The sequence below is a fragment of the Balaenoptera acutorostrata genome, chromosome 6 (genome assembly GCF_949987535.1).
Source record: "Balaenoptera acutorostrata chromosome 6, mBalAcu1.1, whole genome shotgun sequence".
Classification (NCBI taxonomy): domain Eukaryota; kingdom Metazoa; phylum Chordata; class Mammalia; order Artiodactyla; family Balaenopteridae; genus Balaenoptera; species Balaenoptera acutorostrata.
The window spans coordinates 87861075-87876349 of NC_080069.1; the positions used below are offsets into that span (position 1 = coordinate 87861075).

At 43.2% G+C, this 15275-nt stretch overlaps 1 protein-coding gene across 3 annotated transcripts in view; it reads left to right on the top strand.

The window, feature by feature from the left end:
- The first annotated feature begins 11028 nt into the window (after positions 1 to 11028).
- Positions 11029 to 15275, top strand: part of UNC13B (unc-13 homolog B) — a 238082-nt gene continuing 233835 nt past the window's right edge. For all 3 annotated transcript variants that reach the window (XM_057548317.1, XM_007196950.2, XM_007196952.2), the window contains exon 1: positions 11029 to 11349. In XM_057548317.1, the coding sequence (XP_057404300.1) occupies positions 11328 to 11349 (22 nt within the window). In that variant the 5' untranslated portion in view covers positions 11029 to 11327. The remainder of the gene's footprint in view (positions 11350 to 15275) is intronic.

The window sequence follows — 15275 nt, forward strand, 5'->3', positions numbered from 1 at the left end:
TGGTTAGGTTTTATGGGCCAGGTAATTTCATAAGCTAATGAGTGGGAGGATTATTCCAATTATTTGGGGAAAGAGGTGGGGATTTCCAGGAGTTGGGCCAGTGCCTACTTTATGGCCTTTTATGGTCAGCCTCAGAACTGTCATGGCTATAAAAAAAAAAAAAAAAAAAAAAAAAAGGGACTTCCCTGGTGGGCTGTGGTTAAGAATCTGCCTGCCAATGCAGGGGACACGGGTTCGAGCCCTGGTCTGGGAAGATCCCACATGCCATGGAGCAACTAAGCCCGTGCGCCACAACTACTGAGCCTGCGCTCTAGAGCCTGCGAGCCACAACTACTGAGCCCACCTGCCATAACTACTGAAGACCACACACCACAACAAAGAGAAGCCACCACAATGAGAAGCCTGCGCACCTCAACGAAGAGTAGCCCCCACTTGCTGCAACTAGAGAAAGCCCACGCACAGCAACGAAGATCCAACACAGCCAAAAACAAACAAACAAAGAAATAAATTTATTAAAAAAAAAAAAGAACTGTCATGGCACGGGTGGGTGTGTCATTTAGCATGCTAATATGTTAGAATGAGTGTATAATGAGGCTCAAGATCTACTGGAAGTCAAATCTTGCACCATCTTGGGCCTAGTTGGTTCTAATTTTTGTTGTATCCTCAATGGCTGTGTCATTCTTTTAATGGTTGTGCCCTGCCCCCTTCCCTCCTGGGCCACTTACATGCATGTAATCTGTTAGTGCTTACTAAATAATAAAGTATGTTCTTTTTCTATATTGGCAAGAATCGGTCTTTTTGCTAGCAGGATTGTTTTATTTCCCCAGTAAGAGCAACACAGTAGCCAATTTAAAAACAAAGCAGGGACTTCCCTGGTGGTGCAGGGGTTAAGAGTCTGCCTGCTGGTGCGGGGAACACAGGTTCGAGCCCTGGTCCAAGAGGATCCCACATGCCGCAGAGTAGCTGGGCCCGTGAGCTGCAACTACTGAGCCTGCACTCTAGAGCCCGTGAGCCACAACTTCTGAGCCCATGTGCCGCAACTACTGAAGCCCATGTGCCTGGAGCCCTGCTCTGCAACAAGAGAAGCCACCGCAATGAGAAGCCCTCACACCACAACGAAGAGTAGCCCCCACTCACCCTGCAACTAGAGAAACCCCATATGCAGCAATGAAGACCCAACACAGCCAAAAATAAATAAATGAATAAATAAATTTATTTTAAAAATTTTAAAAATTAAAAAAATAAAAAAGCAAATTATTTCAAGCTGTTTTCCTTTAATTTAATTTATTTATTTGGCTGCGTTGGGTCTTTGTTGTGGCACGCGGGCTTCTCTCTAGTTGCGTGGGCTTCTCTCTAGTTGCGGCATATGGGCTTCTCTCTAGTTGTGGTGCACGTGCTCAGTAGTTGCGGTGTGCGGGCTTAGTTGCCCCGCAGTATGTGGGATCTTAGTTCCCCAGCCAGGGATCTAACCTGCATCCCCTGCTTTGGAAGGCGGATTCTTAACCACTGGACCACCAGGGAAGTCCCTCTACTCTAGTTTTGCTGCTTTGGGATTTATAACTTTTTTCTAATTTTGCTAATTTTATAGGTTGAAAGTCATTTGTTGGCTGTTTTAATTTGCAATTTCTTTTGAATTTGTTATAGGTTAATGAATCTTCTCCTAAATGTTAGACATTTTAAAGGAGTGTCTACAACTTATTACCTTTACTTCTTTTACTCTTTATCACTTTTCAGTACAGATTCGGTCTCTGCCTTTGAAACCTTTCAAAGGTCACCTGTTATATTAGTCATGATTCTTAGTTGCAAATGAGCACTCTAGCTAGTTTAAGAAGAAAAAAACTGGGGTTATTGGAAAGTTCATTTAATCTCTGGGAGGCTTAGAGGCTAAGCAGTCAAGAACAAGAAGTACCCAAATTACACCACAGAACTGCACCAGCAAAGACCCCAATGCGCAACAAATGTCACAGTGGTCACTTAGACCAGACCATCTATCACTACTGACTCTGAAAGTTGGAGGCCCAAACACTGCCTTCTCCAGAAAATGTATCCCATAGAGCACCTGCCTCCTCATGCTGGCTCCTTCTGTTTTGAAGCCTGAGGTGGGGGAAGGAAGCCAGTGGAAAACTGGGAAAATGAATTTCTAGCTCCGAGAAAAGTGTCATCCATAATGTGTTTAGAGATATTGTGAAGCTCCCAAAATGACAGTTGTCTACCATAGCAATGACCTCAAATTGCCAAATTCAAAGGCGTTTGCCCAGTCCTCAAAATCTCTGCAGCATAACAAGAAGACAAATAGCCTAGTTAAAAATGGGCAAAATACTTGAATAGGAGGCACTTCACCAAAGAAGATACATGAATGTTTAAGAAGCATACGAAAAGGTGCCCATCATTATTTGCCTTTAGGGAAATGCAAATTAAAATCATGAGATCCTATTACATACATACATATCTAAAATGGCTACAATAAAAAACACAGGTAATACCAAGTGTTGGTATGGATATGGAGAAATTGGAATCCTTATACATTGCTGGTGGGAATGAAATATGGTGTAACTACTTTGAAAAAGTTTGACAGTATCTTATGTCCACACAGAGACCTATATGTGATTATTCATGGCAACATTATTCTTAATAGCTCCAAGCTGGAAACAACTCAAATGTCCATCAAATGATGAACAGATAAACAAAATTCTACCCATGCAATGGAAGGTTATTCATCAATAAAAAGGATGAAGTATTGATAAATGTTGCAACATGGATAAATATCAAAAACCTTATGTTAAGTGAATGAAGCCAGACACAAAAGACATAGGTCTTTGTGTCATTGTATAGCTCCATTTATATGAAAGGTACAGAAAAGCAAATCTGTGACCAAATCAGGTCTGTCTGCTTGCCGCTCAAAAATCAATACTCGGGGACTTCCCTGGTGGTGCAGTGGATAAGACTCTGTGCTCCCAATGCAGGGGGCCCGGGTTCGACCCCTGGTCAGGGAACTAGATCCCACGTGCATGCCGCAACTAAGGGTTTGCATGCCACAACTAAGGAGCCTGTGTGCCACAACTAAGGAGCCTGTGTGCCACAACTAAGGAGCCCGCAAGCTGCAACTAAGTAGCCCGCCTGCTGCAACTAAGACCTGGTGCAACCAAATAAATAAATAAATATTTTTTTAAAAAAATCAATACTCAAGAGAGGCAAATGTTGGTAGAAAGGAAAGTTGCTTTTAATCAGAATGCCAGCAATCTGGGGAGACGGTGGATTCAGTGTCTCCCAAAAACCACCTCTGAAGATTCTGCTCAGCGATGAAAAATTTTAAAGGGTAAAAGGGAAGTAATCTCAGTTAATCATTAGATAGGGGGACAGAGTCGTTGCTGTCCCCCACTGTGTGCAGGCTTGTCTCACAGGCTTGTAGATGCTATCTTGTCACACAGTTTGTTCATATAGTTTGTTGGCGAGATTACTGAAGGGGAAGCTAGGGAAGAGATCTGGTCATCTGTTAATTACTTATTTTCCATTTCTATTTCTTTGATCTATGGAAAGCACCAATAGGTTAGGCAATGTATTCTGTGATGAAAAGATTTGAAAGCTGTGCTAGGGCTGAAGTTGAGTAGAGCATGGGGGTGCCTGGTTTAAGGTTAGTGGCAAGACAAAGAGCCACCTGCAGAGAGCTCTTTCCTGCCAAAAACTGTTTACAAATCTATAGAGACATAGAGTAGACTAGTGATTGCCTGGGGTTGTGGATCGGAACACAGAATGGCTGCAATGGGTACAAGGGACCTTTGGAGGGGGCAATGGAAATATTCCAAAATTGGATTGTGGTAATGGTTGTGCAACTCTGAAAATTTACTAAAATCACTGGATTGTACACTTAAAACAGGTGGATTTTATGATATGTAAATTATATCTCAATAAAGCCATTGAAAAGAAATCTCTGCAGCATTCAACAATATTTAGTAATGACAAAGATTCTCTTGTTGACCAAACTCTAGCTGGGCTCCTCTGAGCCCTCTTCTTGGCTTGTCCTCAACCTCAGCCTACAAACGCTGAAAAAACACTAACATAGTTTCTAATAGCTCAAGGTTGCATCCCTAAGGATGACTCTTAAAGCACCTGCCTGAGAAAACTCAAGGCTGCCAAAAAAATTTACTGTTTGTTCCAGCCAACACCTAAAGTTAGGGCCCCTGTCTCCCAGTCTCTGTGGGAGGGTAGGAGCCTGACTTCAGTAAGCACTAGTTAGCAAACCCAGCTGGGTTTTGCATGGACCAATCCCCTTCCTTCCTAGGTCTTGTAATTTTTCACTTCTTTGACTCTACTGAGCCCAACCCCCCAACTTCCTCCCTGTTCCTTCATTCTCCCAGTCATCTCTGTACAAATTGAAGTTGAGTTCAGTTCACTCTAGACTATTTTCCCTATTGCAATAGTATATTACTGATTGAAATCTGTCCTTACCACTTTGACTAGTCTCCAGCTTTATCTTTTTTTAAATAAATTTGTTTATTTATTATTTTATTTTTGGCTGCGTTGAGTCTTCGTTGCTGTGCTTGGGTTTTCTCTAGTTGCGGTGAGCAGGGGCTACTCTTCGTTGCAGTGCGTGGGCTTCTCACTGCGGTGGCTTCTCTTGTCGCGGAGCATGGGCTCTAGGCTCACGGGCTTCAGTAGTTGCAGCACACAGACTCAGTAGGATTCATCAAACAGGGGACACGAACCCGTGTCCCCTGCATTGACAGGTGGATTCTTAACCACTGCGCCAGCAGGGATGTCCCTCAGCTTTATCTTTGACAATAACTAATCCTTAAAACATTCTCACTCACTCATTCATTCATTCATTTATTCTAGTCAACAAATCTTTTGGGGGCACCTTTGCCAAATGTTGTGCTATGTGTTACAGAAAGATAGAGAAAACATCCTTTGCTGTTGAGGCGTGCTGAGTCTAAAGAAAAGACAGATGTGCAATTACTCTTCAATAAGATAAGATTTATAATGGAAGTATATACAATTGGTTTACTTATTTTCCTGTTTTCCCTCTCTGACCATTCCGTTCCTGTCTCCCTACTCTTGGTAGGTGTCCTCTGCAAGCCGACCTTTGTTCCCTTCTCATTCTATAGCCTCCTGGCAACATTATAGCGCCAACTCTCAAGCTCTTTGCAGCTTCTTCTTAAATACCTGTACAGGTTGAATGTTTTCATTTCCTGATTTGTTTGTGCTACTTATTCTCTGTGTATAGAATGCCCTTTCTTCCATCATTGCATGTCCAGTCCTATCTATATTTTGAGATCCATCTCCTCCATATGCTACTTCCCTTGTGAAGCCTATCTTGATTCCTTCCACAGCTTCTGCTCAATTCCTCTAGTACTTGAAAGATGATATAGCATTATGGCTAACTTCTTGAGCTCTGGTGAGAGATACAGCTGGGTTTGCATTCTGGCTTTGCCTCATTTTCTTTATCAACAAAATAGGGATTAAAATAGTTATACCTTTATTGATTGAAATCTCTACCTCTAGCCTGGACTGCTCTCTTAGGGTCAGTTATGCATCACTGTCTAATGGCTATATCTGAAGGTTATCCCAGGCAATCTCAAACTTAATATAGGTGTCCAAAGGAAACACATCTTTCTCCCCAAAACTACATTAACTGTAGCATCATCATCTTCCTAGCCAATCTGACTTTATTTTTATTTATTTATTTATTTATGTTTTGGTTGCACCCTGCGGCTTGTGGGATCTTAGTTCCCCGACCAGGGATTGAAGAGGGCCCAAGGCAGTGAAAGTACGGAATCCTAACTACTAGACCGCTGGGGAATTCCCCAATCTGACTTTATTTTTTTTTTTTTTTTTAATTTTTTTTTTTTTTTTTTTTTTTAATTTTTTTTTATAGCTACTTTATTTATTTATTTATTTATTTTTGGCTGTGTTGGGTCTTCGGTTCGTGCGAGGGCTTTCTCTGGTTACGGCAAGTGGGGGCCACTCTTCATCGCGGTGCGGGGACCGCTCTTCATCGCGGTGCGCGGGCCTTTCACTATCGCGGCCCCTCCCGTTGCGGGGCACAGGCTCCAGACGCGCAGGCTCAGTAGCTGTGGCTCACGGGCCCAGTTGCTCCGTGGCATGTGGGATCTTCCCAGACCAGGGCTCGAACCCGTGTCCCCTGCATTAGCAGGCAGATTCTTAACCACTGCGCCACCAGGGAAGCCCCCCCAATCTGACTTTAAAACTCTCTCCTTTGCCTTCTCACCCAGTTGTTGGCTACAAAAGAAAGGATATTCTCTACTATATTCATAGTCATTGTGTGCCAAGTTATATCACTTTTGGCTCCTTAACACGAGGGAAGTGTTGGGGGATTGTCCCTTTCCTTCCCCCTCAGTTCCATATTTACTGCCCTAGTTTAGTTTCTTCTCATTATCTCTCATAGATCTTTCCTATCACCTTATAAACTATTCAAGGATAGGAACTATGATTTGTTACTTTTGTATCCTCTCTCTATGCCTGACTTAAAAGATATTTAATAAATATTTGTTGAAATGAGTTATTTATTTATTTATTATTTATTTATTTTTGGCTGCACTGTGTGGCATGTGGGCTCTTAGTTCCCCAACCAGGGATCAAACCCCGTGCCCCCTGAAGTGGGAGTGCAGAGTCTTAACCACTGGACCACCAGGGAAGTCCTGAATTGAGTTATTTATATTAACTTTCTCTGTGAAGACATTGGGAAGCATTTCCCAAAAGATATGGAACTTGCAAGAAGGGCAAACTTTTAATAGCCTTGGAGCATGACTTAAAGATGGTCATAAAGTCAGTAGAGGGTTCCCCTGCAGCAGGGTTCTTACTCTGCTCCTTCTGCCTGAGAGTTTCCGAAAAGACAGCAGCAATGCCAACCCTGGGTATTTTGGCTTTATTGTCTTGAGATTTTTGAGTTTCCTTTATTACTTACTTTCTTTGATCCCTCTCTCCTTCCTCCTCATTTCCTGAATCTCAAAGAGTCTTAGCTGTCAGCTACCTGCCAGCTAAATCTAAGTGTGAATTCCACTCAAATGCTGAAGAACTTTCAAGTAGTGTACTGGAAAAACTAACGAAGACAGTGGGACAAGAAGGCTCTGGCTTTTTATCCCTGTTTGAGTTGCTTCTGAAGATATCCTTACCTTGCTGATGATTATAGCTGGTCCTGATCAAGTGCCTAGAGAGCAGAGAACCTTAGTGCCTTCTTTCTCTGAACTTTATTTATTTATTTATTTATTTATTTATTTATTTATGGCTGTGTTGGGTCTTCGTTTCTGTGCGAGGGCTTCCTCTAGCTGTGGCAAGCGGGGGCCACTCTTCATCGCGGTGCGCGGGCCTCTCACTATCGTGGCCTCTCGTTGCGGAGCACAGGCTCCAGACGCGCAGGCTCAGCAGTTGTGGCTCACGGGCCTAGCTGCTCCGCGGCATGTGGGATCTTCCCAGACCAGGGCTCGAACCCGTGTCCCCTGCATTAGCAGGCAGATTCTCAACCACTGCGCCACCAGGGAAGCCCTCTCTGAACTTTTAACTGGGAAACTGGGGTGCCTCAGAGCCTACATCACAACCTTCAGACACTGACTCTTGCTCTGCTTAGCACCTCCCAGCTGCATTCCCCCCTCATGTCCACAACCTAAGTAGTAATGAACATGTATTGGGCATTTAGTATGTACCAGGTAATTTATTTTATTTTTTTTTTATTTTATTTTTTTTTTTAATTTTTATTTTTATTTATCTATTCATGGCTGTGTTGGGTCTTAGTTTCTGTGCGAGAGCTTTCTCTAGCTGTGGCAAGTGGGGGCCACTCTTCATTGCGGTGCGCGGGCCTCTCACTATCGCGGCCTCTACTTCTTGCGGAGCACAGGCTCCAGACGCGCAGGCTCAGTAGTTGTGGCTCACGGGCCTAGTTGCTCCGCGGCATGTGGGATCTTCCCAGACCAGGGCTCGAACCCGTGTCCCCTGCATTAGCAAGCAGATTCTCAACCACTGCGCCACCAGGGAAGCCCTGTACCAGGTAATTTAAATGCATTTCCTCATTTAAACCTCAAAACCCTCTTATGAAGTAGATACTGTTACTATTTCCTGGGAAATAGAGGTCACGTAGCTTGCCCAAGGTCACAAGTGCCAGAGCTAGGACTCAAACCCAGGTGTGATAGGCAGATTTCTAAGATGGCCCCCCAATGATCCTGCCTCCTGGTGGTATTCGTGTCCTGTGGAATTCCCTTTTCTTGAGTGTGACTTGCTTCTGATGAATAGAATACAGCAAAAATGAGGAGACGGCACTTCTGTTATTAGGTTACAAAAGATTGTGACTTCCCTCTTGCTCATAGACTTTATTGCCTTCTCACCTTGCATGCTTTGAGGAAGCAAGCTGCCATGTTGGAGAGGTCCACATGACAAGGAACTTAGAGCAGCCAATAGCCAAGAAGGAACTGAGGCTCTCAGTTCAAGAGCCCAGGAGAAATTGAGACCTGCCAACAATCATATGAGTGAGATTGGAAGTGGATCCTTTTGCAGTCAAGCTGAAACTTTGCTTGCAGTCTGTAAGAAACCTTGAACCAGAGGATCCGATTAAGCCACACCCAGATTCCTGACCTACAGAAACTGAGATAATATTGAAATAATTTCTTTAATTGACAAAGATTTTTAAAATGTTACTGTTCAGTGTTATAGAGTACATATCAGTATATCACTCCCAGGTTGCTGATGGGAAACATGCTTGTACAGACTTTTTGAAGTCAACATGGTATATAAAGAGCACTAAAATTTTTTTTAAATTAAAAAAAATTTTTTTATTGAACTATAATTGATTTACAGTGTTGTGTTAATGACTGTTGTACAGCAAAGTGATTCAGTTATACATACATATACATTCTTTTTTAAAATATTCTTTTCCATTATGGTTTATCATAGGATATTGAATATAGTTCTCTGTGCTATACAGTAGGACCTTGTTGTTCAGAAACTGTGAGATAATAAATGTTGTTTTAAAGCACTAAATTTTTGGGTAATTTGTTACATGACAATAGGTAATATACCAGGTGAATCTGATTGGTTTCAAGGTTCATGCTCTTCACAATTTTATTAGGTTGTTTCCCACTACTCTATACTGTTTCCAAGTGAGGTTGACTTTCCATCCTTTCTTGGATGGCCTCTGCATCCCCTAGGAGAATCCCTGGTTCCATAAGAGGTTTGTTTTTTGTTGTCTACATTCTTAGTTCCAGAATGCAGAAGTTTAACACCTTTTTAGTCTCTTGCTCTTGAGGTTAGGACAGCTGGGCTAAATAGCTAGATATTTCAACCTCCAGCAGCCCAGAGAATGCCCATTGTTTTTAGGGTCAGGCATCTTTGTTGACTAGCCTGGCTCAGCTGCCCTGCTCAAAATCTTTCTCAGGGTATTTCTCCAAATTTGGACAAACACTGCATAGGCCAAGTCTTCTTCTTTCCTTCTCCAGGTTCCTACTTATATCATTTGGAGTGTCACTCTCTCCAAATGCTATATTCCAGTGAGAGGAGTCATATGCTCGCTAGGCTTGTTTTTGGAGGGCAAAGACAGTGTTACATTAATATAGACCCTCCCTGGGTCTGACAGGCAGAATCCAACTGGGCCAAGGGCTTGCAAACACGGAAACTTGAGCTGATCTAATGAGGACTTAGAAAGTACCTAGTCTAATGGTGCTCAACCCTGGCATCACATTAGAATCATCTGGGGAGCTTTTAAAAGATAGGATGCCTGAGCTCTACCGCAAACCAATTAACTCCAAGTTTTGGGGTGGATGAGGTGTTGGATCTGTACATGATATTATGTGCATTCTTGTTTTCTGCTCTGGTCTTTTTCACTTCCCCGCATGTATGTACATCATCCTGCCAGAAGTCCTCAGTTTAAAATGACTATCTTCTCTCCATCCTTCATTCAATAAACATTTATGGACTGATTACTATACACTAGGCACTATATACTATATACAGACATTGGAAATACAATGGAGACCATGAAAAAAGGTCTAGATGAGAACTGAGGTCTCCAGACATCTTCCTTTAGGCTGTCTTTTTATTTTTTTTTTTTTAAGGAGGGTGAGATATTTGTTTAAGGTTTATTATTATTATTTAAAAATTAACTATAGCCCATTCTTTTAAAATTATTTATTTATTTATTATTATTTTTTTATTTTTGGCTGCTTTGGGTCTTCGTTGCTGCACGCAGGCTTTCTCTAGCTGCGGCGAGCTGGGGCTACACTTCCTTGCAGTGCGTGGGCTCTAGGTGTGCAGGCTTCAGTAGTTGTGGCACGTGGGCTCAGTAGTTGTGGCTCTGGGGCTCTAGAGCGCAGGCTCAGTAGTTGCGGTGCACGGGCTTAGTTGCTCCGCGGCATGTGGGATCTTCCCAGACCAGGGCTCAAACCCGTGTCCCCTGCATTGGCAGGCGGATTCTTAACCACTGTGCCACCAGGGAAGCACAGTAGCCCATTCTTTATTGAGTTATAGTTGACATATAACATTATGTTAGTTTCAGGTGTACAACATGATTTGATATTTGTATACACTGCAAAATGATCACCACAATAAGTCTAGTTACCATCCATCACCATACAAAGTTACAAAAGCTTTTTTTTCTTGTTAAAGTCCATTTTTTAAAATTGAAGTATAGTTGATTTACAATATTATGTTAGTTTCAGGTGTACAGCAAAGTGTGGTACGATCTTTTTAGATTGTTACAGTAAGCTGCAAGGGATAGACTCAGAAGGAAGTCCGATAGAAATTCTCAATGAAAATAATCTGTTCTTGGGTGGAAGCCCCGCCCACGTGAGAGGGGCAGAAGGCTTCAATTCCCGCCCCACACAGGTGAGGGGGAAGCCCGCCCCTCTCTGCCGTCAGCCTAGTTAGTGTGCGCAGCTGCCTTCATTCTTTCACTAAGAAAAGCGGAAGGGGACCCCACCTCCTACGTGCCCGTGAGGGGGCGGGGTCGGCGGACTGGGCGTGAGTTGATTGGCTGGGAGGCGGGGCGCAACTGGTTGGCTCTGTCCCGGCGCTCTCCTGGATCCCGGCTGGAGTGAGGGGAGAGTGTCCCGGTCGCTCTTGCCTCTCAGCGATGGCGCCGCGGTGCCGCGCCCAGTCTCCCGCCTGCCGGCCGGTACTCACCACTATCGGGAGCCCGCTCAGACGGTGAAAATTGGAGCGGGTCCGAGGGAGCGGCGGGAGGCTGCCTGCGAAGGGGACCATGAGGAGCGGAGAGACCCGTGGGGTCGATAGCGGGAACAGCTGCTGCACCTGCTGAGAGGAAAGAGGGAGCGGCCCGGCGCAGCTGCGGGGCTGGGACGCGGCGGAGGCTCGCCGGCGCCTCGGCCATGTCGTTGCTCTGTGTGCGCGGTGAGTGCGCGGACTGGGGTGGGAGGGCGGACATCGCCCTGGGGTCTCCACGGGCTTCCAGTGGGCGTCGGGTTACCACCTTTTCCAAACTTTACGTCCAATCCGTGCCTCGGGGAACCATTATGTTAACTCGTTTTTGAACATTTAAAGAGTTCTTTCCATTCTCGTTTTTCCTCATGCTCCGATGAGGGACTGTTAGCTCTCCGTTCCGGTGGCCATGTGACAGTATTGTTGGCTGGCAGGCCCAGATCCTATTAAACAGTGTCTGGCGCTCTCCTCTAGCGAGAGTGGACGAGCTAGGGACCGCGGATAGTTGGTGTCTGTTCATAGCGGGCAGCCCCCTATTCTTTTCTTCCTTCTCCCTGCACCGTAAAACCTCAGTCGGCTTAGTAGCAGGTTCTTTTTAATCACGCTTTGAACGTGTAGTGGTACAGCTGTCACATCCCTTCTTCCAGCGTTTCTTGGCTTGCACCCCTCTATTGCTTGTCTTTGTCCCCTGCTCCTCCTGTGGCTTCTAGGCTAAGAATGTGCTCATATTCGACTTGGAAAGGTGTGTCGGCTTCTCTCGTTTTGGAGCAGAGTATAAGAAGTATGATTTATTTATTTACTTCTATCACAGTAACTAAAGGTGAAGTCCTTTATTGCTTTTCCACTGACCCCCGTATGAAAATATTTTAAGGCAATAGCTTTGGGGTTTAAGATGAGGCAAGGTGCATGGACTAAGCTCCATGAGGGTAGAGACTGTTTCTTGATGGTTTTTGTATTCCAGGTGCCTGACGTAGTAGAAGCTCAATGCTGGTTTTGAGTGAATGCAGGAACTGTGATTTTAGAGATTATCTGATTAGAAAAAGCAGGGTTTGGATTACCCATTGAATTTGATCTTGGGAAATTCAAGTTACAACCTATCATATCTGTGTTGAGCTAGGTGGAATAAGGTGGCTTTGTTGTGAGTGAGAGAATTTATCCACAAGAACCTTTTCCTGGCACCTTTTACGGGATAGGGTTCATGTTTCTTTTGGCTGTATGGATTAGAAGCATTGTTGTTTGTGGTCTCTGTTAAGCGTTTCCCCCAGCTTCTGGCAAATGGAACTGATTTCCTCTCTTCTCTTCCACTGTTGTTAAATCTGCTTTAACCCAAAATGGATTTGGCTCTTTCCAGGGATTATGAGACACACAGAAATTTTCTTCTTTCATGGTTGATTTTTCATTAATGAGAATTTTGCTTTGCTTTTCGTAAGACATTTTCTCTCAGCAGCTGGGAATCTATTTATTCCTTTAGATCCCTGCTGTTGAGTAGCAGGATTTGGGAGAGGTTGGGTTTTGCAATGTCTCTTGGACAGTTGAAATCTCTACTGCCACACTGTATTACAGAACTAGCCCTTATGAAAGATTCTTCAGGCAGGAGCATTATTGAACCAGAAATTCCTATTTAATTGAATTTAAACTTTAGAGAAGGAGCTGCTGCTGTTTTCATTTGTTCTAATATCAGGAAGCTTTCATTTTCTAGAAATTCTGTTTAGCTAACTAAGCTCTTTCTCTTTAATGTTACATTAGTCATATTTCTCCTTTTGAACCTGGAGGGTTGGAGACCAGCAGGTCATTGTCTTTTTTTTTTTTTTTTTTATAAAGGTAGTCTTTTTTAATACTTTATTTATTTATTTTATTTATTTATTTATGACTGTGTTGGGTCTCTTAGTTTTCGTGTGAGGGCTTTCTCTAGTTGCGGCAAGTGGGGGCCACTCTTCATCGCGGTGCGGGGGCCGCTCTTCATCGCGGTGCGCGGGCCTTTTCACTATCGCGGCCCCTCCCGTTGCGGGGCACAGGCTCCAGACGCGCAGGCTCAGTAGTTGTGGCTCACGGGCCCAGTTGCTCCGCGGCATGTGGGATCTTCCCAGACCAGGGCTCGAACCCGTGTCCCCTGCATTGGCAGGCAGATTCTCAGCCACTGCGCCACCAGGGAAGCCCTCATTGTCTTTTGAATGTAGATCCTGAAGATGATTAATTATGAAAACAAGTGGCTACCTTGTACAGAAGTAGTCATATTAAATGGCAAGGTATTCATGCTGGGGAAACTTACAGAAATGGATCAAAATAAATCTTTTTATTTAAAAAATTTTTTTGTTATTATTATTTTTAATACATCTTTATTGGAGTATAATTGCTTCACAATACTGTGTTAGTTTCTGTTGTACAAGAAAGGGAATCAGCCATATGCATACATATGTCCCCATATCCCCTCCCTCTAGAGCCTCCCTCCCTTCCTCCCTATCCCACCCCTCTAGGTCATCACAAAGCACCGAGCTGAAAAATAAATCCTTTTAAAGTGACATTCCTTGTATTATATTTTGGCAGTTAGGAATGTTGTTCATATTTAGAAAGAAACCTGTGTAATGATATTATATAACAACTCAATTTCAGTTCATCTTGGAGTAGAATTGAATTAGAAACTTTTTCCATGTAGTCAAAGACATACTGTGTTTTTGGATTAGAAGAATCAATATTCTTTTTTTTTTAAAATTAATTAATTTATTTTTGGCTGTGTTGGGTCTTCATTTCTGTGCGAGGGCTTTCTCTAGTTGTGGCAAGCGGGGGCCACTCTTCATCGCGGTGCCGCGGGCCTTTCACTATTGTGGCCTCTCTTGTTGCGGAGCACAGGCTCCAGACGTGCAGGCTCAGTAATTGTGGCTCACGGGCCTAGTTGCTCTGCGGCATGTGGGATCTTCCCAGACCAGGGCTCAAACCCGTGTCCCCTGCGTTGGCAGGCAGATTCTCAACCACTGCTCCACCAGGGAAGCCCAAGAATCAATATTCTTAAAATGACCATACTACCCAAGGCAATCTACAGATTCAATGCAATCCCTATCAAATTACCAATGGCAGTTGTCACAGAACTAGAACAAAAAAATCTTAAAATTTGTATGGAGACAGAAAAGACCCAAATAGCCAAAACAATTTTGAGAAAGAAGAACAGAGCTGGAGGAATCATGCTCCCTGACTTCAGACTATACTACAAAGCTACAGTAGTCAAAACAGTATGGTACTGGCACAAAAACAGACATATAGATCAATGGAACAGGATAGAAAGCCCAGAAATAAGCTCATACACCTATGGTCAATTAATCTACAAAAAAGGAGGCACAAATATACAATGGAGAAAAGGCAGTCTCTTCAATAAGTGGTGCTGAGAAAAGTGGACAGCTACATGTAAAAGAATGAAATTCGAGCATTCTCTAACACCATATAGAAAAATAAACTCAAAATGGATTAAAGACCTAAGTGTAAGACCGGATACTATAAAACTCTTAGAGGAAAACATAGGCAGAAGACTCTTCGACATAAATTGCAGCAATATTTTTCTCTAGAGTAATGGAAATAAAAATAAACAAATGGGACCTAATTAAACTTAAAAGCTTTTGCACAGCAAAGGAAACCATAAACAAAATGAAAAGAAAACCCACAGAATGGGAGAAAATATTTGCAAATGATGTGACTGGCAATACCTTAATTTCCAAAATATACAAACAGCTCATACAACTCAATAACAAAACAAACAACCCAATCAAAAAATGGGCAGAAGACCTAAACAGATATTTCTCCAAAGAAGCCATACAGTTGGACAATAGGCACATGAAAAGATGCTCAACATTGCTAATTATCAGAGAAATGCAAATCAAAACTGCAATGATGTATCACCTCCCACTAGTCAGAACGGCCATCATTAAAATGTCCACAAACAATAAATGCTAGGAAAGGTGTGGAGAAAAGGAAACCCTCCTACATTGTTGGTGGAAATGTAAATTGGTGCAGCCACTATGGAAAACAGTATGGAGGTTCCTTAAAAAACTAAAAATAGAGTTACCATATGATCCTACAATCCCACTCCTGGGCGTATGTCTGGAGAAAACTCTAATTCAAAAAGATACATG